At 43.8% G+C, this 22624-nt stretch overlaps 1 protein-coding gene across 6 annotated transcripts in view; it reads left to right on the top strand.

Moving 5' to 3' along the window:
* ERBIN (erbb2 interacting protein) overlaps positions 1-22624 on the top strand; it is a 912789-nt gene that overhangs the window by 650227 nt on the left and 239938 nt on the right. For all 6 annotated transcript variants that reach the window (XM_078675167.1, XM_078675172.1, XM_078675168.1 and 3 more), the window contains 2 exons: positions 1065-1128; positions 5962-6036. In XM_078675167.1, the coding sequence (XP_078531293.1) occupies positions 1065-1128; positions 5962-6036 (139 nt within the window). The remainder of the gene's footprint in view (positions 1-1064; positions 1129-5961; positions 6037-22624) is intronic.

Consider the following 22624-nt stretch of genomic DNA (forward strand, 5'->3'; position numbering starts at 1 on the left):
GAAAGGCTGAGTGGACCCGCCTGGATTTGAACCTATGACCATGGAGTACTCAACGTTTTTACAACAATAAAGGGGTGGGCAAGATGCATGTTTCTAGGAGAGACTCCTTCTCACCATGAGAGTGGGCAAACGGCTGTACGATAATACTTGGTTAGCCCGGCACACCTTACCGATAAAGAGACCAACATATTAGTGCGTTAAGGAATGGAAGCTATTATTGAATGAGCTGTAATTAGAGCGGCATTTATGTGTTCTCAAAAGTTCGACAGACTTTTGGTTTAAAATATACCTAATTACTATCTATATATAATCGTTGGACTTTTTTATATGGACTCTGTCATGGTTTGCATATACCCAAAATATTATTTTGTTCTTCTGGCCAAGCAACTAAAAGGTAATGGTAAAATATATAATTGTGCACATATTTGGGGATTTAGTACATATCTGTTTTTTTATACTTGCAAACGACCTTTCTTGTGTTTGTTACCCACACAAAAATGCCATTACTGAGAGGGGCTAATAGAAAACCACTAAAGAAAAGTATACGTCACACTTAATCTGGGGCTCCATGTGCATGAACGTCTAGATCATAAGCCTTGAATTTAAATGCAATGGGTGACTGTGTACTATAGTAGTCCTCCTTGATTTTGCATGTTCATGTTTTTTGCTGAATCGCATATCTGCAGATGACTGGCTACTACCAGCCTTTAGCCTTTGTCTGTGATGCTATCTTTTTGACTTTTCTCTTCCTTTAGTTGAATCGCACATGCTTATGTTTTATTCATTAGAACGAGGAATAAATCTGTGAGAGTGGAGAAAGTAATGTAGTGTAACTTCTTAGAATTAAATCTTAACAGGAAGCCACACGCGGCTGTAGCTTCATCGGATTTGTAGATATTATATTCAAATAAAAATTGTAGCTTGCACCATTTTCGTAAATTATCTATTTTTGCAAACCTTATCATTGCTTAATACAAATTAAAAATATTTAGTATGAATACTGTGAGCTCAGATGCAGTTGGTGTAGATTTTGACCTAATCTCCCTCTAATCTTCTCTCTGCAGAACCATGAACAGGCTTACTCAGCTGGAGAGGCTGGACTTGGGGAGTAATGAGTTCACAGAAGTGGTAAGTTTTACTAAATTGAGCGGATTTGCAGCTTTCTTAAACCTCTTGATCCTTAAATCTTTTAAAATCTTTTTTTAATCAACATCATAGTATCGAACTCTGGTCTGAATCTGTGAATCTCAGTGACATCTGTCAGTGGAATATAAAAAGCGGCAATTGACTTTTGAGAAACAAATGCTGGGAAAGTTTGTAAGGGCCAGCTCGATGGATATTTTTCTAACAGGGATTGTTGTGTACAAGTGGATGTTGGGTTTTCTTTATTCACTGTGCTTCAAATCAAAGTTTGCTTGTTGTCTAAACTGTCTTCAACTACTAAGCAAAATTCTCTGTGTTTCATCTTGATGACTCTGGAAAATATCATTTAAATTGGGTAAATATGTAAAAAATTCACCTTTACTTTATACATATGTTTTCCTCAATACTACTAATTTGTTTCTACCAATTGAGATGTAAATGCTTAGTGTGCCTTCGGATGCACAGAGGGTAATAGTCTATTTATTACAGTTGTTGAGTGTGGGGAACGGATCGTGAATTGTTGAAAGGCGAAGTGTTGAGTGAGTCGGGATGTCTCTCCTCTCAATAATAGTTATGAATGATATATTATACTCAGCTGATCTGCATGTGTGGTTAGTGCCACACTGCTTTTCATGTACAGTAGCATGTGCAGTGGCTATAAACAAAGGTATATATTCATATGCAAAGCACACAGTGTTAAATCTGACAATGAGATGGAATCGCAATTAACATGCTTTATGTGTCTGGTCCTAATTTCACTTTTCTGTCAACTGATTCTACTATGTAATGTTTGAGATAACCAGCATTTTCTCAAGTCACGCTGCTCTGTAGTAAAATAAGGAATTTGATGTTTAGGCTCTAGTGATTCATGGGTGAAAGTGAGTTTATTAGTACACATTTTCCAAATAGCATGTTTTTGAACCACATTTTATTTTTACCTTCATGGCGTAAATATATAGTTAATCATTAAAGATTCAAATGTCCCCAATAGGGGTGCAAGATAATTTTCATGCAGCTGTAAATTCCAGTGACAGTGGTTGCAGAGACCTGACTTCTCTTTCCTGGAAGTGACTAGAGACGGTTAGTACTACCCTCTCACCTCCGTTCTGCTATTTTGTTATTCAGCTGAGTGCACCTAAGCATACCATAGGTAGAGGTTTAGTTACCTTCACTTGAACAGCATTGATAGAATCCTTAAAATACAGAAGTTGATTCTCCTCCCAATTCTTTGTGAAATAGCAGTTGCCTTTATTTCAGGACAGGACATATATGCTTCAAGGATGTGTTTTCATCTATATGTACATTGCTTCAATAGGTTAAACCTTGATTATCTGTTCGAAAAATTTTGTTACCGTTGCCGGTTCTTTAAATCTAGAGAGATGAAAAGATGTTCCCGAAATTCTTGAATGGCAATGTGTTCCCTCTTTGAGTTTAAGGAAGGGGAACTTAAAATTACAAAATACAGTTTCTCATGGTCAGTTCTAAAACGAGCCAGAGAAATCCTACACATTGAAAACTCCAGAACACCTACAGTTAAACTGGAACCATCCAGTGCCCTAACATCCCCAGGAATCTTTTTCCTAATCAGTGAAATTTGTGAAAATTGAGCAAACTTGATAACCATATATTTCCCAAAAAGACCAGATTTTAAAAGTCCATAAATTGCCATTTCCTAACCTTCTGACAAAATCATCTTCATAGGAATAGTCTGTGCCGTCACTAACTGCGTAGTACTTAATACCCATCTAAGAACTGATTTAAGACATTATCTCAACAAGCAACTTGTCAATCAGGACACTAAACATAACTGTAATTGTTGCTGAATATACCCTAGCAATTTCTCTGTACAACCTAGCCTCTGTGCTGCAATAGGAAACTCAGAATTTCTGAAAAATAAACACACATAAAATCAGTATTTCAAAAACACTTTTTCTCTAGCGCCTCTCCCTATGCTTTTCCACACGCTTTGTCATAATGTTGCGTTTTATTTGGCAGATGAGTACAGTATATTACTTTTGTAGGACTGCACAATAATCAATACCACTAACACCCTCTTGTACTCTAATATTAGCTGGAAATCTAATGCTTTCTACATGGCATTTGTAAATATATATGTGGTGTTGACCTATTAAGAAACCTTGCTTTTTCTTCACGGGAACTTCTAAGAGAACACAAAACCACAGTCTTAACATTCAAAATAGAAGTTTGTTTTCAACAGTAGGGTGCTTCTCTGTAATCCAGTCTGTCCGAATAATAGCCTTTGGGAAGCAGTAGGTCTTGGCAACTGCATTCTGAGGTGCATTTAGAGAGGGTCAGGGTGCAGCAACATTGTACCATAATTGCCTAGTAAAGAATGCTATGAACCTCAAGGAAAGTTATACCTGAAAAGCTGTGACTGCCGCCTCTAGACATACATGAGATTGTGACCTGCTTGGAATTGTAATTCACTGCTTACACTATATCTGTATTTCCAAGGTGGCCATCAACTCTTTAGACAAGCAAGAGTTCATGGTCTTCTGGGAATAGTAGCTCACTTCCCACAAACTACTGCACGGTACTTCCACCCATCCGTAGCCTGAATCCAGAAAGTGTCAGTACGTTATGATAACTGCCAGCCTTTACTTGGCTAAAAGACTGTCGGAGCAAGATTATTTAAAGTAATTCTTCCCCGCACAAGGACCACACTAAGCTACACCTGGTACCAGAAGCCTTGCCTCCTGATACCTGTTCACAAGAGTCTCAGAAAACATGACAATTAAGCACACATTTAAGCAGTTTGCACCAGTTGACTGACTCAAAAGAATTACTATCACACCATGCACGAACAGTGACTGTTACCATACAGCAAGGCCTTTGTTGTATGTAACATTATTAAAAAAAGTCACACTACACAACCGTTGTCATATCTGCACACCAAATGTATTTCAGTGTTGTGCCAAGGCCACGAAGAGTGTATACCTCACCATGGGCAATTTTAAGGAAACTTCGGTATCAAAATTTCAAGTTTAAACTTTGGTACCATACAGCGAGGCCTTTGTTGTATGTAACATTATAAAAATAAAGTCACACTACACAACCTTTGCCATATGTGCACACCAAATGTATTTCAGTGTTGTGCCATGGCCACGAGTAGTATAAACCTCACCATGGGCAATTTTAAAGAAACTTCGGTATCAAAATTTCAAGATTAATCTTTGCCCACCCCTACTGTCCACCCACGTGGAATTTGGGGGGTTTATCTCGTCTTTCCCACCATGGAAACTCTCCCAGTTCTCTTCTTTTTCAAAGGTAGTTTCACATTTTTCCAAGCTGTGACAATTTGTGTGACTGTACACAGTGGCGGCCAGTATCTCGGTAGAGGGGTGGGGTGGAGGTGGCCGGGTGAAGGGGTATGGGAGTGTCTTGCTTTCTCTTCAGTACACCTGAGCAAGACTTCAAAACAGCAGGATACAATGTGAACACTCTTCATAATCGGACGCTACACCAATTTAGAATAACAGGGTACAACATAAAGAGAGCGCAACCCTCATTCCCCAAGTAAAGGGAAATATTTATTGCATAAAGTTCCCATATTTATCATATAGCAATAATGCACATGTAAAATAAATATATATATTGAATGTACATACACAAGAATAAATGCATAGAAAGATAGCTGCATGTACACAAGAATAAATGCATAGAAAGGTAACTGCATGTACACAAGAATAAGTAATTCAAACTTGGAATACATCACCAGCTGTTTGTTTAGCATCATCTCTGCCAGCACAACTGGGGAACCTTCTTGACAGTTTCCCGGAGCTGGCTAGGCTTCGATGAGAGCTGAGGCAGATATCCTCACTCACTCATCCTTGGGCCTTGTACGCAGCCCACACTTGTCTGTTCCGGCAGCTTCTCTTTCCTGCTTGTTGAAGTGAAAAACATAAACATTTCTGTGTGCGCGCAAGAAACCTGCGACCTGCCTGCATTTGCAGCAGCTGAAAGGCTGGTTCAGACAGACATAAGATGAAACTGTACTCACAAAATGTAGTTAAAGCAACATGGAGTCAATGGTCAACACATGATGTCAAAATATATATATATAAATGACTGTAGCATTACAAGGGAGTACGGACGTCACAAAAATAAGACAACTTACCTGCTGCATTACTGGATCGCCGCATCGCGCTCTTCTAGGCTCCTTTTCTTTGCAGGCACAGGATCCACTGGCCAAATCCTGACACTGCTCTCATGCTGCCGGTGACAGCCTGAGAACAGCGGCAGGATTGGCATGAACACTGTGAATTTGCACTCCCAGTTATACTGGGATCCTGAGTCTACTGTCTACAATCCGGCAACGCAGCTCAGGTTGGAGGCAGCTTCAGTGCACATGATGGTTGTGCCCACCTGAGATGGCAGCTAGAAAAAAATAAAACCATAATAATCCTGGTTTATTATGGTTTTATTTTTTGTGTTTAAAGCTGCTGGAAGGGGGGCAGTCGGGGTGACGCTCCTCTGCCAAAGTTGAGGAGCTGCTGCTGACTTTACAGACATGAGTCTGTGGCTGTTTTATGCCCTTGCCATGTCTCTTCTCCCCTTACTATACTTAGGTTTCTGAAAATTGACTTGGCTAGCTAATTTTCTGCAGTTCTAAATTTCATCTGCAGTCGGAAATCTACAGATCCTTATTTTGTGATTAAAATCTTGGAATAAATCTATTCCAGCAAGTGGTTTTTATGGGTCTAAATCAAAAATAGGTTGCCAAAAATGAGTTTGCTCTTATGTGTTTTAAAATAGTTATCATCTTTAAGATATATATTTCATTCTGTGTTTTTACAGCCTGAAGTACTTGAACAACTGAGCGGATTAAAGGAGTTTTGGATTGACGGCAATAGATTAACATTCATCCCAGGGGTATGTAGTTTGATAAGCAATTTTTATGTGCATGTTGTACCTTTTTCTAAAACATTGCTTCTTTCTAACGTCCTGTGTATGGCAAGTGCATCCCCAAGTAGTGCACAGAGCATGAATATATGAAAGTCTGTTTCCCGTTTCCAGAATACTTCCTCTCCTAGTGCATCAGTGTATAAACAGAGCTGCGCCTGACAGCTCAGTGGAATAATGCATCCACTCCATTAATTTATGTTTGACCACATGGTCACTGGTTTGACTTCTGACTGGCTCACTCAGACTTTCATCTTTCCGTGGTCAATAAAACAAGTACCATTAAGGTAAGTAACCATAACCATCTCCCTAGTGCAAAGGTGCCTCAAGGGGTGAATGTGTGTTTTCCAAATACACATTTTAGTAGTGTTTTTTTTTTTTTTTTTAAGTTCTCATAAGCCATTAGATCTATCCAAAGCCACTTCAATTTACTCTTCGGCCCCACAGTTGATTAGCACCAGCAAGAGAGCTCTGGTCTAAATGGATGCTCTTTACACAGAACCACTCGTGTTTGGTCTGTTCAGCTCTTCTTTCTGATTGGCCATTCGAACTGACCCCAGTGGTAAAGTATTCTTATGTAAAGGCATAATCATTGGACATATGTGCCCTGACTTTCATAAATTATCTAACCAAACCTTACATGGTAGCCAAAACTCTGTCTATTTCTTACTCTTCTTTTCCCATATAGCCTTATCTAATTTCATTACATACTTGATAGGGTTTATCCAATCTAAAAATGTCGGCGGTATACACTTTATCCAGCATTTACAAATTTCTCTCCAAGCAAGTAAGATGAGGTAAAAATACAGCTTATTCTTATCTGTAAGTAATAACTCATAACTCTGAAAAATACCAAGGAAAACTAAAGAGATGCTCAACTGGATATCAAAACCAAATAGGACTTCCATACCTCTGATAATAGAGCCCCAGAATTGGTGTAACATGGGACAACTTATGAACATATGCTCATCATCAGCTCTTTCCTGTTGGCATTTTGGACAACGTGGAATAGCTCCCTTCGCAAACTTAGAAAGCTTGGAGGGAGACCAGTAAACCCTATGAAGAGAAAAGAGATGATTTCTTCCTAAATTGGCAGCTTATACTGTGGAGTATAGTAAATCATAAGATACTTGCCATATTGCTTCTGTACTGGAACCCGGCAAGCACTTGCCCCACAGCTGCGATGGAAGGGTGAAATCACCATCTGCAAGATCGATCAGGAGCCAGTAAAGGTTTGCCAACTCTTTCTTATTTTGTTAAACTTTCTTAAAGCCGTCTCCAGCTTGTTCTTGTGTCCAACCTTTATCCCAATCACCTGAGACCAGCTTTTTATTTGTAGATATTTAAATTTGGATAATCGATTGTCTGTGATTTCCCTCAGATCTTCCCATGGTGATAGGCAGCCATCTGGAATTAATTGAGCCCATGTAATTATCCCAGCTGATTTTAACGTGTTATTAATGAATGTTTAGTCCATTCAGGTGAGCCTGGTGTATCCCAGATAGGAGCCGTCACGCTATAATAACTGATCTTTAAAAGCTTCCTTGTTTTATACCACGTATAGCCAAGATCTTTAAGAGATTTCAAACGGACCTTCATGAAGAAGCGTGGATCGCCAAATTTATACAAAAAAGCGTGGTCTCCTTCTTGCAGATCCTGCAGCATTCCCCTATACATTTTCCATATACCCGAGGTATTTGGTTCGCACATAAGCATTTTCCCTGACCTCATTAAAGAGACCCACGCATAGAGCATTATATCCGGCGCACACAAACCTCCCTTGTTCTTCTTTCTCCAAAGCTTTTTGTATGATATTCTTATTCCTTGGAAGCCCATATAAAAACGTTTATTTTTGCCTGTAGTTTCCTCAAACCTGTCTGAACCTGCGGTCCTCTCGTACTGTGCAGGATTACTATTGCAACAACACATCATCAGTAGGTTTGAGGAAACTACAGGCAAAAATAAACGTTTTTATATGGGCTTCCAAAGGAATAAGGGAGAGGAGTTGGCCTAACGGCTAGGGCGCTCGACCTCGGACCTGGGGATCTGGGTTCGAGTCTCGGTAACGACGCCAAAACCTCCTGTGATTCTGGGCAAATCACTTAATCTCCCCGTGCCTAAAAATGAATGTAACTGGAAACGTAAAATGTAACGTAACTGGAAAAATATGTAAAGCGCTCTGATACCTGATTCGGTTCGGGTCTAGTTCGCGCTATATAAAACTCTGCAAAAAAAAATAAAAAAAATAAGAATATCATACAAAAGGCTTCGGAGAAAGAACAAGGGAGGTTTGTGTGTGCCGGATATAATGCTCTATGCATGGGTCTCTTTAATGAGGTCAGGGAAAATGCTTATGTGCGAACCAAATACCTCGGGTATATGGAAAATGTATAGGGGAATGCTGCAGGATCTGCAAGAAGGCGGTAAGGGACGAGGTGGCAGCTTGTCCTGACCCCGCTTGGCGCCTGCAAGCTATTTAGAGCGGATGCTCTGTAAAATTATTGCTGAACTACTTCTTGGATTTTTAACGCTTAGTTTTTAAAACTGATTACTAATTTTAAAAACGATATTTTAATTCACCCAGCACCTTGCACTTTGCACTAGCGGCGGATAGCTGTAGAAATTGATAACTAATTTGAAACAGTATTCACCTGTATTGCTATTTGCACTTTGCCTGGGTTGCTGAGAGTCACACTTCAGCTGTCAGTTGTCTGCGCTCGATATTCCAGCCTGCCCGCCCCGGTCTGACTCGGTAGCCAATACCGTAGTGCGGAGGGCGGGGCAGGCAAGAGCCAGACACCCACAGGAAGTCGAGCAGTCAGCGTTCTAGCTGCTCACTTCTGAGGGCTATTTAGGCGGCGAGGAGGCACGGATCATTGCGGTAAGGGACGAGGTGGCAGCTTGTCCTGACCCCGCTTGGCGCCTGCAAGCTATTTAGAGCGGATGCTCTGTAAAATTATTGCTGAACTACTTCTTGGATTTTTAACGCTTAGTTTTTAAAACTGATTACTAATTTTAAAAACGATATTTTAATTCACCCAGCACCTTGCACTTTGCACTAGCGGCGGATAGCTGTAGAAATTGATAACTAATTTGAAACAGTATTCACCTGTATTGCTATTTGCACTTTGCCTGGGTTGCTGAGAGTCACACTTCAGCTGTCAGTCGTCTGCGCTCGATATTCCAGCCTGCCCGCCCCGGTCTGACTCGGTAGCCAATACCGTAGTGCGGAGGGCGGGGCAGGCAAGAGCCAGACACCCACAGGAAGTCGAGCAGTCAGCGTTCTAGCTGCTCACTTCTGAGGGCTATTTAGGCGGCGAGGAGGCACGGATCATTGCAGTAAGGGACGAGGTGGCAGCTTGTCCTGACCCCGCTTGGCGCCTGCAAGCTATTTAGAGCGGATGCTCTGTAAAATTATTGCTGAACTACTTCTTGGATTTTTAACGCTTAGTTTTTAAAACTGATTACTAATTTTAAAAACGATATTTTAATTCACCCAGCACCTTGCACTTTGCACTAGCGGCGGATAGCTGTAGAAATTGATAACTAATTTGAAACAGTATTCACCTGTATTGCTATTTGCACTTTGCCTGGGTTGCTGAGAGTCACACTTCAGCTGTCAGTCGTCTGCGCTCGATATTCCAGCCTGCCCGCCCCGGTCTGACTCGGTAGCCAATACCGTAGTGCGGAGGGCGGGGCAGGCAAGAGCCAGACACCCACAGGAAGTCGAGCAGTCAGCGTTCTAGCTGCTCACTTCTGAGGGCTATTTAGGCGGCGAGGAGGCACGGATCATTGCGGTAAGGGACGAGGTGGCAACTTGTCCTGACCCCGCTTGGTGCCTGCAAGCTATTTAGAGCGGATGCTCTGTAAAATTATTGCTGAACTACTTCTTGGATTTTTAACGCTTAGTTTTTAAAACTGATTACTAATTTTAAAAACGATATTTTAATTCACCCAGCACCTTGCACTTTGCACTAGCGGCGGATAGCTGTAGAAATTGATAACTAATTTGAAACAGTATTCACCTGTATTGCTATTTGCACTTTGCCTGGGTTGCTGAGAGTCACACTTCAGCTGTCAGTCGTCTGCGCTCGATATTCCAGCCTGCCCGCCCCGGTCTGACTCGGTAGCCAATACCGTAGTGCGGAGGGCAGGGCAGGCAAGAGCCAGACACCCACAGGAAGTCGAGCAGTCAGCGTTCTAGCTGCTCACTTCTGAGGGCTATTTAGGCAGCGAGGAGGCACGGATCATTGCGGTAAGGGACGAGGTGGCAGCTTGTCCTGACCCTGCTTGGCGCCTGCAAGCTATTTAGAGCGGATGCTCTGTAAAATTATTGCTGAACTACTTCTTGGATTTTTAACGCTTAGTTTTTAAAACTGATTACTAATTTTAAAAACGATATTTTAATTCACCCAGCACCTTGCACTTTGCACTAGCGGCGGATAGCTGTAGAAATTGATAACTAATTTGAAACAGTATTCACCTGTATTGCTATTTGCACTTTGCCTGGGTTGCTGAGAGTCACACTTCAGCTGTCAGTCGTCTGCGCTCGATATTCCAGCCTGCCCGCCCCGGTCTGACTCGGTAGCCAATACCGTAGTGCGGAGGGCGGGGCAGGCAAGAGCCAGACACCCACAGGAAGTCGAGCAGTCAGCGTTCTAGCTGCTCACTTCTGAGGGCTATTTAGGCGGCGAGGAGGCACGGATCATTGCGGTAAGGGACGAGGTGGCAGCTTGTCCTGACCCCGCTTGGCGCCTGCAAGCTATTTAGAGCGGATGCTCTGTAAAATTATTGCTGAACTACTTCTTGGATTTTTAACGCTTACTTTTTAAAACTGATTACTAATTTTAAAAACGATATTTTAATTCACCCAGCACCTTGTACTTTGCACTAGCGGCGGATAGCTGTAGAAATTGATAACTAATTTGAAACAGTATTCACCTGTATTGCTATTTGCACTTTGCCTGGGTTGCTGAGAGTCACACTTCAGCTGTCAGTCGTCTGCGCTCGATATTCCAGCCTGCCCGCCCCGGTCTGACTCGGTAGCCAATACCGTAGTGCGGAGGGCGGGGCAGGCAAGAGCCAGACACCCACAGGAAGTCGAGCAGTCAGCGTTCTAGCTGCTCACTTCTGAGGGCTATTTAGCCCCTCGTCGGCTCTAGCGCGCAGCGGTTGCGCGCAGCAGGGCGCCTTAGTCGGCGCCTAAGACAAGCCAAAGACCTGCCCGTCTGCGCCCGTCCGCGCCAGGACGGCGCCAGGAGCCAGGGGCTATGTCCAACATTGCTGACCCACAGAGAACCATCAGGTATTCCGCCGCAAACCTATTGGCCTTGAAACCTGCCCTTCCACTATGTTGTGATAATGAGAACTGGACATATCCAGAAGGCCCCTTCTCCTGCAACATTTGTCGTTTCCAAGCCAATCTTCAATCTCAACCAGACCTCAAGACATTAGAAACTAGTAAACTGAAACACAAACTTCAATGTATACTGTTAAACGTACGGTCCCTGCCCAAACATCAATTTCAGATATGGGATCTACTCCACACCTCCCAGCCAGATCTATGTTTCCTGACGGAAACTTGGCTCAAACCCCACACAACTCCAGCCATTACGATCGCAATCCCTTCAGGGTACAAGCTCTTAAATATGGACCGACCCGTTAAGACAGGTGGCGGGTTAGCCATCATACATAAGGAACACCTAAAAGTCACTGTCATAGAGAAAAAATGCAGCCCTACTCTAGAATTAATGACTTTTAGGATCAATATCTCCAATAAAATAGCCATGAAAGGTGCACTTGTATACCGCCCACCGGGACCTAGCGCTGGGTTTTCCCTCTCTCTCATGGAACTCCTGGCGCCTTACATTAGAGCCAAAGAAGACCTTGTCCTCCTTGGCGACTTCAATATACATGCAGACAATCCAGAACTCAATGAAACCAAAGCTCTGATGGCAGATATGTCTGCTCTAGGGCTCCAACTCCACAACTCCGATCCCACCCATGAAGGGGGTCACCTACTAGACTTACTTTTCTCAAACTGCCCCACCATGTCCGGCATAGCCACCTCTCAGTTGGACTGGACAGACCACCATCTATTAGAATTTGACCTCCCAATAGAAAAGAAACTGCTACCCCACAAAACTCTTCCCCCCATATGGCGACATCAGTGGCATAAAGTCACCGCAGAAGGACTGCAGAAGGCCTGGGAAAAACCCTCATCCCTTGCAACTGACAATGTAGAAGATACCCTAATCAGATTCAAGGACTCCCTTATGAAGGCTATAGACAAAGTAGCCCCACTAAAACTTCACAAACAATTCCCCACCCACAAAAAAGAAAAATGGTACACAGACATTTTAAGAAGTGAGAAGCAAGGGTGTAGAAGACTGGAAAAAAAGTGGAGGAGGTCGCACCTCACAGAAGACAGGAAAGCCTATTTAGAAGCCCAATCTAAATACTACAAAAACATTAGAAAGGCTTGCAAGAATAGTCTGGCCCAGCAAATATCAGAGGCTGGCAATTCTTCGAAGGAATTATATAAGATACTTGAATCCTTCGTGAAACCCACAGCATGTGTTAGCTCGGACGATTTCTCACTGCCACTCTGTGAAGAGATATCCCTGTATTTTGAGAGTAAAATCAACACCATATACGACAAAATCCTGAGCACCACCCCTACCAACAGTGGAAGCCATGCCCCCAGTGTTAGCTCTGCTAACACTGCCTCGCAACAAAAAACAATATTACTACTCTCCTTTCCCCCAATATCTAGCACCGATCTCCACCTCCTAACTAACCATGTAAAATCTGGCTCCCCTAACGACCTCATACCCGCAAGAATGATGGTCCCTCTTAACTCCTTCCTAGGCCCACTTATACAAACCATCTTAAATCAATCCCTCAGCGAAGGACGGGTGCCGTCTGAGTGGAAACAAGCAGTAGTAAATCCAATTCGGAAAAATACCACACTGCCCTGGTCTGACCTATCAAACCTCAGACCAATCTCCCTCCTACCCTATCTCAGCAAACTTACCGAGAAGCATGTAAATACTCACCTGTCGAACTACATCGAGGCAGCGGAGGGCCTGGACCCCTCCCAATCTGGTTTCAGGCCCAACCACAGCACTGAATCAGCCCTCCTCTCCGTGACTGACAACATCAGGATGTCACTGGACAGGGGGGAATCAGTGATTCTAGTGCTGTTAGACCTGTCCGCTGCCTTCGACACGGTATCACATGCACTTCTTCTCGAAAGACTGAACAACGTAGGGGTAGGAGGAACAGCTTTATCATGGCTGCATAGCTTCCTTTCTGACCGAACTCAAAGTGTCAGACTGGGCTCTCATTCCTCACCATCGAGAGAGCTAACTAAGGGTGTGCCACAGGGCTCGTGCCTCAGCCCCACGTTGTTTAACATTTATGTGGCCCCCTTAGCTAATTTGATAAGATCCTTTGGATTTACTCCTGTATCATACGCTGACGACACCCAGCTGCTATTCCCCTTCCAAACCCTCACACCGGCAATTCAGTCATCATTTGCCGAGGGGATGAGGGCAGTGGCACATTGGATGGCAGAAAATTTTCTGCAATGCAATGTATCCAAAACGGAGGTCATGCTGTTTGGAGGGGCGACTCTTCTCTGGTCCCCAGATTGGTGGCCCCTGGAACTAGGCCCCGTTCCCAACCCCAAACAAACAGCAAAAAACCTCGGCGTCAAACTAGACCAGGCGCTTCTGCTTAAGGAGCACACCACGTGGTGGGGCTTTTGAGACGCGCCTTTCCGTTTCTACCCGAAACCCACAGGAAAACTCTCATCCAAACCCTTATTATAAGCAGAATGGATTACTGCAATGGTCTATACCTCTCAGCAAATGAAGAACAGCTAGATAAACTTCAGGTTGTCCAGAATACGGCAGCTAGATTGGCCCTCAATGCCCCTCCCAGAACGCCGTCCCGTCCCTTACTTCGCCAACTTCACTGGCTACCTGTAAAGCAGCGCATCAAATTCAAAATTTGCAGCATTATATACAGATGCCTGTTTAGTACCAGCCCCAGTTACCTAAAAGAAAAATTCTTGCCCTACATCCCTGGACGCACGCTTCGCTCCAGCAATCATCTTCTGCTTCAGATTCCAAAAATACGAAAAGCCAGACAGGGAGGTCGAGCACTGTCTCATAAAGGGCCTATTCTCTGGAACTTCCTACCCACCGAACTGAAACAGACCAGGAACTTAGAACTTTTTAGGAAGAAACTGAAAACCTACCTCTTTACCATGCCTTAAAATTGCCAGGTCTCCCTTCCTCAGCTCTAATCCTTACAGTAATCTCCTAAATGCAAGCATCAGCGCAGAGATATCCCTTCGGGAATTGACTCATGCGCTTAACAAGCAAATAAAATAAAATAAATAAATAAAGGAGACCACGCTTTTTTGTATAAATTTGGCGATCCACGCTTCTTCATGAAGGTCCGTTAGAAATCTCTTAAAGATCTTGGCAATACGTGGTATAAAACAAGGAAGCTTTTAAAGATCAGTTATTATAGCGTGACGGTGTGGAAAATTAGTACGGTCTGGTAAACATTATCTGCGCCATCTTGCCTTTTTCCCCTGATGCCACACTTTTTGTCGTGCGCACCCGCCATTTTAGGTGCCTCGATCAGAACAACCCTTTTTGCCTGCCACTGGCCCCCAGCATAGCCCTCCTCCCTCACAAAGCCCGCACTCTGACAACCCCCGCTCGCACGTGCCTTGGGTCATAAACCCCTCTTCAGCGCAGCTCTGCCTCAGAACTCCATCCTGTCCCCAGCGCGACACCTCCCTTCCTTCCTTTCATGGTCCCAGGCCTTTTTGATACAAATCCCCTTTTCCTGTGTGCCCGTTTGTCTTCCTCGTTCCCAGGCCGACACCTAGCTCTGCCGATACTGTTCCTTGCCCCTCCCCGTACAGTAGAAAGCTTCCCTCATCAAAGGACCCCCGAGTTGATCAAAGCCCTCACCCTATGAGATCCGACCAAACCCCCACATTCCCTGAATCGGCGGAATATCCAGCTGCGCGGTAGTCATCACCTGTTGTGACCGGGGTGAGGACTTCAACTGTAAATGTGTGTGGGAACGGGCCTGAGGGGGAGATTCGGAGGATGTCCTTCCGTACATCAAAGCATTGCCAAGAATGTGTTGTATGTAATAAAGCAATAAAGCTGTGTATAAGAGACCAGGCCTCAGAGATGTGGTTAGAGCACCTCAGAACGATACCTGCTGTTTGAACTGATGTGTTCTCCTCCGGAGAGAATAAACCTCGTTTCCTGCCTTCCCGTCCCCAGCGCCTGCCTCTTCATTGATTAATAATTCGTGGGTTAAAGAGGCGATACCGCCGGGCAAATATCGATTGTCCCTTGACCTTAGATTTAACAACGGCTCCTATCTGGGATACACCAGGCTCACCTGAATGGACTAAAGATTCATTAATAACACATTAAAATCAGCCGGGATAATTACATGGGCTCAATTAATTCCAGATGGCTTCCTATCACCATGGGAAGATCTGAGGGAAATCACAGACAATCGATTATCCAAATTTAAATATCTACAAATAAAAAGCTGGTCTCAGGTGATTGGGATAAAGGTTGGACACAAGAACGAGCTGTAGACGGCTTTAAGAAAGAGTAAACAAAATAAGAAAGAGTTGGCAAACCTTTACTGGCTCCTGATCGATCTTGCAGATGGTGATTTCACCCTTCCATCGCAGCTGTGGGGCAAGTGCTTGCCGGGTTCCAGTACAGAAGCAATATGGCAAGTATCTTATGATTTACTATACTCCACAGTACAAGCTGCCAATTTAGGAAGAAATCATCTCTTTTCTCTTCATAGAGTATACTGGTCTCCCTCCAAGCTTTCTAAGTTTGCGAAGGGAGCTATTCCACGTTGTCCAAAATGCCAACATATTTAAAAACTAATGGTGTATTTTGAAACAAAAAAATAAGTTTTGGTAGAAGCATCGTTTTTGCAAAGTTGACTCTTCCTATTAGTGTCAGGGGTAAGTATGCCCAACTTTTTAGAGAGTCAGAGCTTTCTTTGTCAACTCTTCGCAGGTTTGTATCCACAATATCATTAATGTCCTTGGTAATTCTGATACCTAAATACCTTATTTCCCTCTTCCCCATAATTCCAAGCCATGCACTCCGTTTTAAACTGATTAATCTCGTATACCGATATACAACCAAATTGCTCTGCCAAGCTGTATATAATCGGGATAGCCGTAGCTAGGTCAGAAGTATACATCATCATGTCGTCGGCATATAGCGATACTTTTTCCCCCCAATTTTTACATTTAAAAGGAAGTATGCCCTCATGTCTTCTGATACTTTCTGCAAGAGGCTCTATGTAAAGATTAAAGAGCAAAGGTGAAAGAGGGCATCCTTGTCTTGTCCCTCTCTGGACAGCTATAGGGGGAGAGAGGTTGCCATTTATCAGTATTCTGGCTTTTGGGGTTTGGTAAATCGAAAAAACTGCTCTGCAAAAGTTTTGCCCGAGGTTGCATTTGTTCAGTACATGAGTTAGATAGGACCAATTCACACGGTCAAATGCCTTAGTAGCGTCAAGCGTGATAATGGCCATAGGAATTTTGTATAGAGTTGCCATGTCAGTGGCCCCTATTTGATTATATGTTGGGTCTTGAATGCCTCTCCCTCTAACAAATTCCTTTTCATCTTCATTTAATAAACCTGTTATAACTCCATTCAATGTCTCTGCTAAAATCTTGGAAAAGATCTTATAGTCAAGATTCAGCACCGAGATAGGTCTATACGAATCGCATTGTCTGGGTGACTTAGATGGTTTTAAGATTAGGGGGACCCTAGCCACATCCCACGAGGGGAACATTCTCCCACCTCAAAATATGAGAGAATAGTTTATCCATTACTGGGATAAGGACTTCGCCCAGTGATTTGTACAGCTCTGCAGGTAAGCGGTCCGGTCCTGGCGCTATACCTTTTTTCCTGTCTCTATTGCCTTCTTAATTTCATTTTGACTTATTGGTCTATTAAGATTATTGGACATCTTGTTACCGATTTAAAACTCCTCTATCATCTTGACCTGGGGGTTCAGATCTTCTCTATAAACTTTGTTAAAGTGCTGTCTAAAAGCTTCTTCATTATCTGGGGGGCTCTCACATAGATTTTCAGAATTATCACACACCACTTCTTTTATGTTGACTTTAGCTAGTTCCTGTTTGGTTTTCCAAGCTAGAAGCTTCCCACAGCCTTCCCCGTATTCAAAATGGGCCAACTTGCTTGTCTCCCACCTCTTTCTCAGCCTAGCATCTAGCACCCCTTTGAGATCTAATTTAATAGATTGCAAGAGCTTTAACTGGGGAATAGGGTCATTCTCTAACTTCTGAATTTCACGTTCTAATTTTTCTACTTCTGCTTTATATAATCTTCTGCCTAAAGATTTGAATTGAGGTTATGCACCTTCTTAAAAAGGCTTTATAAGCATCCCATACTGTCTCTATGGAGGTACTTTCCATATTAGTTAGAAAGCAGTTCTTTGTGTCTAATATTAGATTTTCAATTACTTCCTCCTCTAACAAAGTGGCTCGATCTAGGGTCCATCTTCTGTTGATTTTGTTTGGGAGATTCAAGGTTAATATCACTGCCATGTGATCACATAAATGTCCCCCTAAGTGCTTCGTATCTTTCACCCAATCCCTCAACTCTTTATTGAGTAAAATGATAACCAGTCTAGACTTATGGCCATGTTTCTTATTATGGTAAGTGTAACCCCTCCTAGTTCCCATTCTTTCTCTCCAAATATCTGTCCATCCAAGATGTTTCATCGTGTTTTTCACTAGAGATCTCATTTTACAGTTCTGAGGTGTTCTACTGTTTAAAGACTTGTCCACTACAGGATCCAAGACCAAGTTGAAATCCCCTGCCAGTATTAAAGGGTCTGGAAAAGACAGTAGCTCTGCAAATAAATCCTTTAAGGGAACTGGATCATCTAGATTAGGGTAGATTAGGGTCGTAATATCCTGCTACAGTGAATTTGTGTGGAATCTTATTTTAGCTGTAGCCCAACTTCCCATTTTGTCAACTTTGACCCCTTCCACTGGTAAAGCGGGTTTTTGTTTTATAATTATAGCCACCCTCTTTGTTATCTGCTGTGTGGTACAAATTCTTCATGAATCCAGATTTTTGTTTGCATACCCTTATCTTATCATTTCTTTATCGGTAAGGTGTGTTTCCTGGAGAATAAGAATTTGTTCTGGAATATCTTTCAAATATTGAAATATCCTCTCACTCCTATGCTTTACCCTTAACCCATTTAGGTTCCATGACATCATCCTCAAGGCTGTTACCTGGTCAGCTATGGCCTTTGTTATCTCTCTTTAATTGGATGGCAATATTGTTTGTAAGATTTGATTTGGCGAATTGGACTTTGTTTTTTTGTTTTTTTCCCTTATGCTCCCCATCCAGTGCCCATCCCCCAACTTGGGTTTTGTTCGGACTTCGTCTAAAAGGGTCCCTGTGTACCCTTTGTATATCAGCAGCAAGGACTCGCTCTGAACAGTCTATTTTAGTTGTTTCCTTGATTAGTTTGACTACAAAGTCTTTTATATTTCCTCCTTCAACTCCCTCAGGAACTTTGAGTAGCCGAAGATCGTTTCTTCGTTGGGAGTTGTCAATCGATTCCAGCTAATCGTGTATACCGATTTCATGTTCTTTTAATCTAGTAAGAACCTTTGCGTTCCCATCTGTTTTTGCTGTTAACTCTGCCACCGTGATCTCTAATGCTGCGGCTCTTGCGGTCAAAGCATCCAGTTTGTCTTCCATTTTCTCGCTGAAAACTTTTATTTCTGCTTGATTTTTTTCGGATACTTGAAAACTGCATCTCACTTCCTCCGATAAGGTCTGTAAAAGATCTAAAGCTGACTGGGATTGAGATGGGCTCGATAAGACCTCTGTTGGCAGTTCAATGCGCTCCTGGTCCTGACTTTGATTTCCCTTTAAAAAGGACCCATACTATGTCGAATTTAGTGTATCGCCATTTTTGTCTAATATCGGAAGATCTTCTGGTCCCTCTTCTGCTGACATACCTAGTAATGGCTGGTACCTGTTGGGGCTCAATATGTCCTCTGGAAACTGAAGTGGCATGCTAGTACAGGAGCTGCTAGAGTCGGTCACTTTGTGCGTAGGAATGTGAGTAGACAGGCAATCTGCGGGCTTTAATATCAGTGTGCTGGGTACTACTTTAAAGTAATCTTTTAATGAAGGTGTAAATTTGTAGTTATTTGATTATGTATTATTTTCGTCTTTCTCTTGCCCTTAGATTTAGTTTTTACTCATTTTATTTGGTGCTTAGCGTTCAAAACCTCACTGCTAATAGTAGCCTTGTAACCTGAAATAACCATATCAACAGATTTTAACTGACCTGCCAGATTCCTGCCTGTACTTCTTAGGGCATATTGTGGTAATGTCTTGATGCCTGCTGATTCTCTATCGTTTTTTCTTGGAGAACTCTTTTCTAACAATCCTGTCGAGTTCCCCAAATGTGCACAGTTTAGACTCACTGTTTGACGCCAGCACTGCTTCGCAGTCAAATCATCCTGCTGCTCCGTTCGTCCTCTGCTTCCCGTAGCTGCTCTGGTGAATTGTGGGAGTTTGAGTCCTCCTCCTCTGCCCCTGCCACTGTGCAAGGGAAGGCTTGCTGCCGCCTTTCGCCCTCAATGTACCCCTAAAGCCGCCCGTGACCATAGGGCTACTTGAACACCATGGCTCTCGCCCTGCTCCTCACCCGCGTCTGCCAGCCTGCCAGTGCCGCCACGTAGGAAGCGGAAAACAGTCCCCCGCCACCTCCTCCATGGGAAACGGGGGAATCCAATGCGATCGCGCCGGGAAACAAGCATTTACAATGCAATGGTTTCGCCTTTAGAAAAGTTAGAGCTATTAGCATTGTAAATGACAAAATTTGTATTTGTGTTGGTTTTGAAAACAGATAAATAAATGGCATTGTCATTTACATTGCCATTAGCTTAATCTCTCGCAAATGTGAGACCTATTGTACCCTACGGACGAGCTCAGCAGACAGCAATTACTACTACACACACCCACCCAGAGCCACACACACCCACCCAGAGCCACACACACCCACCCAGAGCCACACACACCCACCCAGAGCCACACACACCCACCCAGAGCCACACACACCCACCCAGAGGCACACACATCCACCCAAAGGCACACACACCCACCCAGAGCCACACACGCACTCAGGAGAGCAAGCACAGCGAGGGGGCAGGGAAGCAAGCACAGCGAGGGGGCAGGGAAGCAAGCACAGCGAGGGGGCAGGGAAGCAAGCACAGCGAGGGGGCAGGGAAGCAAGCACAGCAAGAGGGCAGGGAAGCAAGCACAGCGAGGGGGCAGGGAAGCAAGCACAGCAAGGGGGCAGGGAAGCAAGCACAGCCAGGTGGCAGGGAAGCAAGCACAGCCAGGTGGCAGGGAAGCAAGCACAGCCTGGTGGTAGGGAAGCAAGCACAGCCAGGTTGCAGGGGAGCAAGCACAGCCAGGGGAACTACAGTTAATGAAATTATCGTTAGTATTGGTTTTATTATAAATGTATATATCAATTATATTTGTATTATTTAATTTTCTATTATTAACATGGTCATTATTCATACAGGGTAGGAATGCAGCACAAAACACATCACCCCGGACACGGGGCAACAAAAAGACAGTGCATAATTTGTGCAGGTGGTCACATGTGGCGGGCACAGGCAATCATTATTGGGGATATGAACAATTCGGTCAGTAATATGATATGACAATAATGTTTTGATTATGATCGTACGAATGCTAGCATTAATAACATTAATGTTAACAGCACATTTATAAGCATAATATGCCCCCAGAGGTGCTACTCACGTGTACCTTCTCCATGGAGAATTCCTGCTCGCTGTCCTGGCTCTCCCTGTCCCTTTCTTCCTCTTCGGAGCTCCCCCCGCAGCTTGGGGAGCTGCAGCTTTCTCTCTGCATCCAGGAGGCGGGGAGGGGCTGAGGATCCACAGAGAGTGGTAACAAGGGTGCCGGGACTCGGAGGAACTCATCGTACTGGGCCCAGCCAAGGACACTAAAGATACTGCCATGATTCCGCAGTAGAGGGGGCACAGGGGGAGATGGAGGAGTGCTCCTAAAGCCTCCGATATGCTCTCCCAAGGGATCACTAATGTCAACACGGGCCTGCCATCTTAGTTACTGCGTAGTCCCTTAGAAACTTGCGTGTGGAGGTGTTACAGAAGCATGGTTGCCATCTTGAAATAGGGAACTCTTACTCATTTCAACTAAACAGTGTAAACAAAGTGACATATTCTGTTTGCCATGAATAAATCAGCAGAACAGATGTCCGAAGGCTATCAATAAAATGCGTTGTTGTGCTCAGTGTGGAACGGCTAGAGCTAGTCAACACGCTTTGTATGGCCACCTGCTCATTTATTAATCGCCAAGATGAGTCTTTTGGAAATTATCCTGCATTTAAGCTATAACACTGCAAATTAGGGCTTCGTGTTCCTATTTTTGGCAGCCTATTAGCTCTGGCCGCGTCTCCAGTGCTGTGACAAAGAGCAGCCGATTGGCTGTACGAAGCAATCATAGCTGCTGCGTCCCCAAAGACCTCATAGTACAGTGAAATGACAAAAGAACTGCATGCAGTGACTGCACACCACGCGTTTCTGGTCTACAGTTTACACAAATGAGAGATTTTTCTAAAAATCAAACGCCAAAGTTGCAGGCATTCGATGCCACACTGTCTCCCCATCTCTGAGATGACATAAGTACTACAGGTGACTACTTTCCGATCATTCAAATTTCACAGTTCCAGTATTGTAGAGTTGTGGCGGCACTGAAGCGCTTGATTACAGGGCACACAACGTCTATGCCGGCGGATAACCACAGCAGGAAAAACAAGAAAACGTTGTTGTCTGCTTGCACTTTTCCAGCATGCATAGCCTGCTTGTTATCATGTGTAAATACAGCGAGACACTGAACTGCCAGAGTGCCAGAGTGCCGTGGTGCGTCATAGCAACAGCTGCAACCACTTCTTTAAAACAAGAATCACACGGAAAAAATAAACAAAATTCAAAATGGACATAAACGAAAGTTTACACAGAGGCGCTCCTGTGTATATGGAAACAAGAACAACGGGAGGGGTGGTGCGGGAACGAGCAAACACGGACAGCGGGAGGGGGCGGGAACGGGCACACACGGAGAGCGGGAGGGGGGTGGGAACGGGCACACACGGACAGCGGGAGGGGGTCATGCATAATAACGGAGGAAAACAAGAATCACACGGAAAAAATAAACAAAATCAAAAATGGACATAAACGATGAAAGTTTACACCGAGGCGCTCCTGTGTATATGGAAACAAGAACAACGGGAGGGAGGGTGCGGGAACGGGCAAACACGGACAGCGGGAGGGGGCGGGAACGGGCACACACGGACAGCGGGAGGGGGACATGCATAATAACGGAGGCAAACAGGCAAAGAGGGTTGAGAAAGAAACAAGGAC

The sequence above is a fragment of the Lissotriton helveticus genome, chromosome 2_1, assembly GCF_964261635.1.
Source record: "Lissotriton helveticus chromosome 2_1, aLisHel1.1, whole genome shotgun sequence".
Lineage (NCBI taxonomy): Eukaryota > Metazoa > Chordata > Amphibia > Caudata > Salamandridae > Lissotriton > Lissotriton helveticus.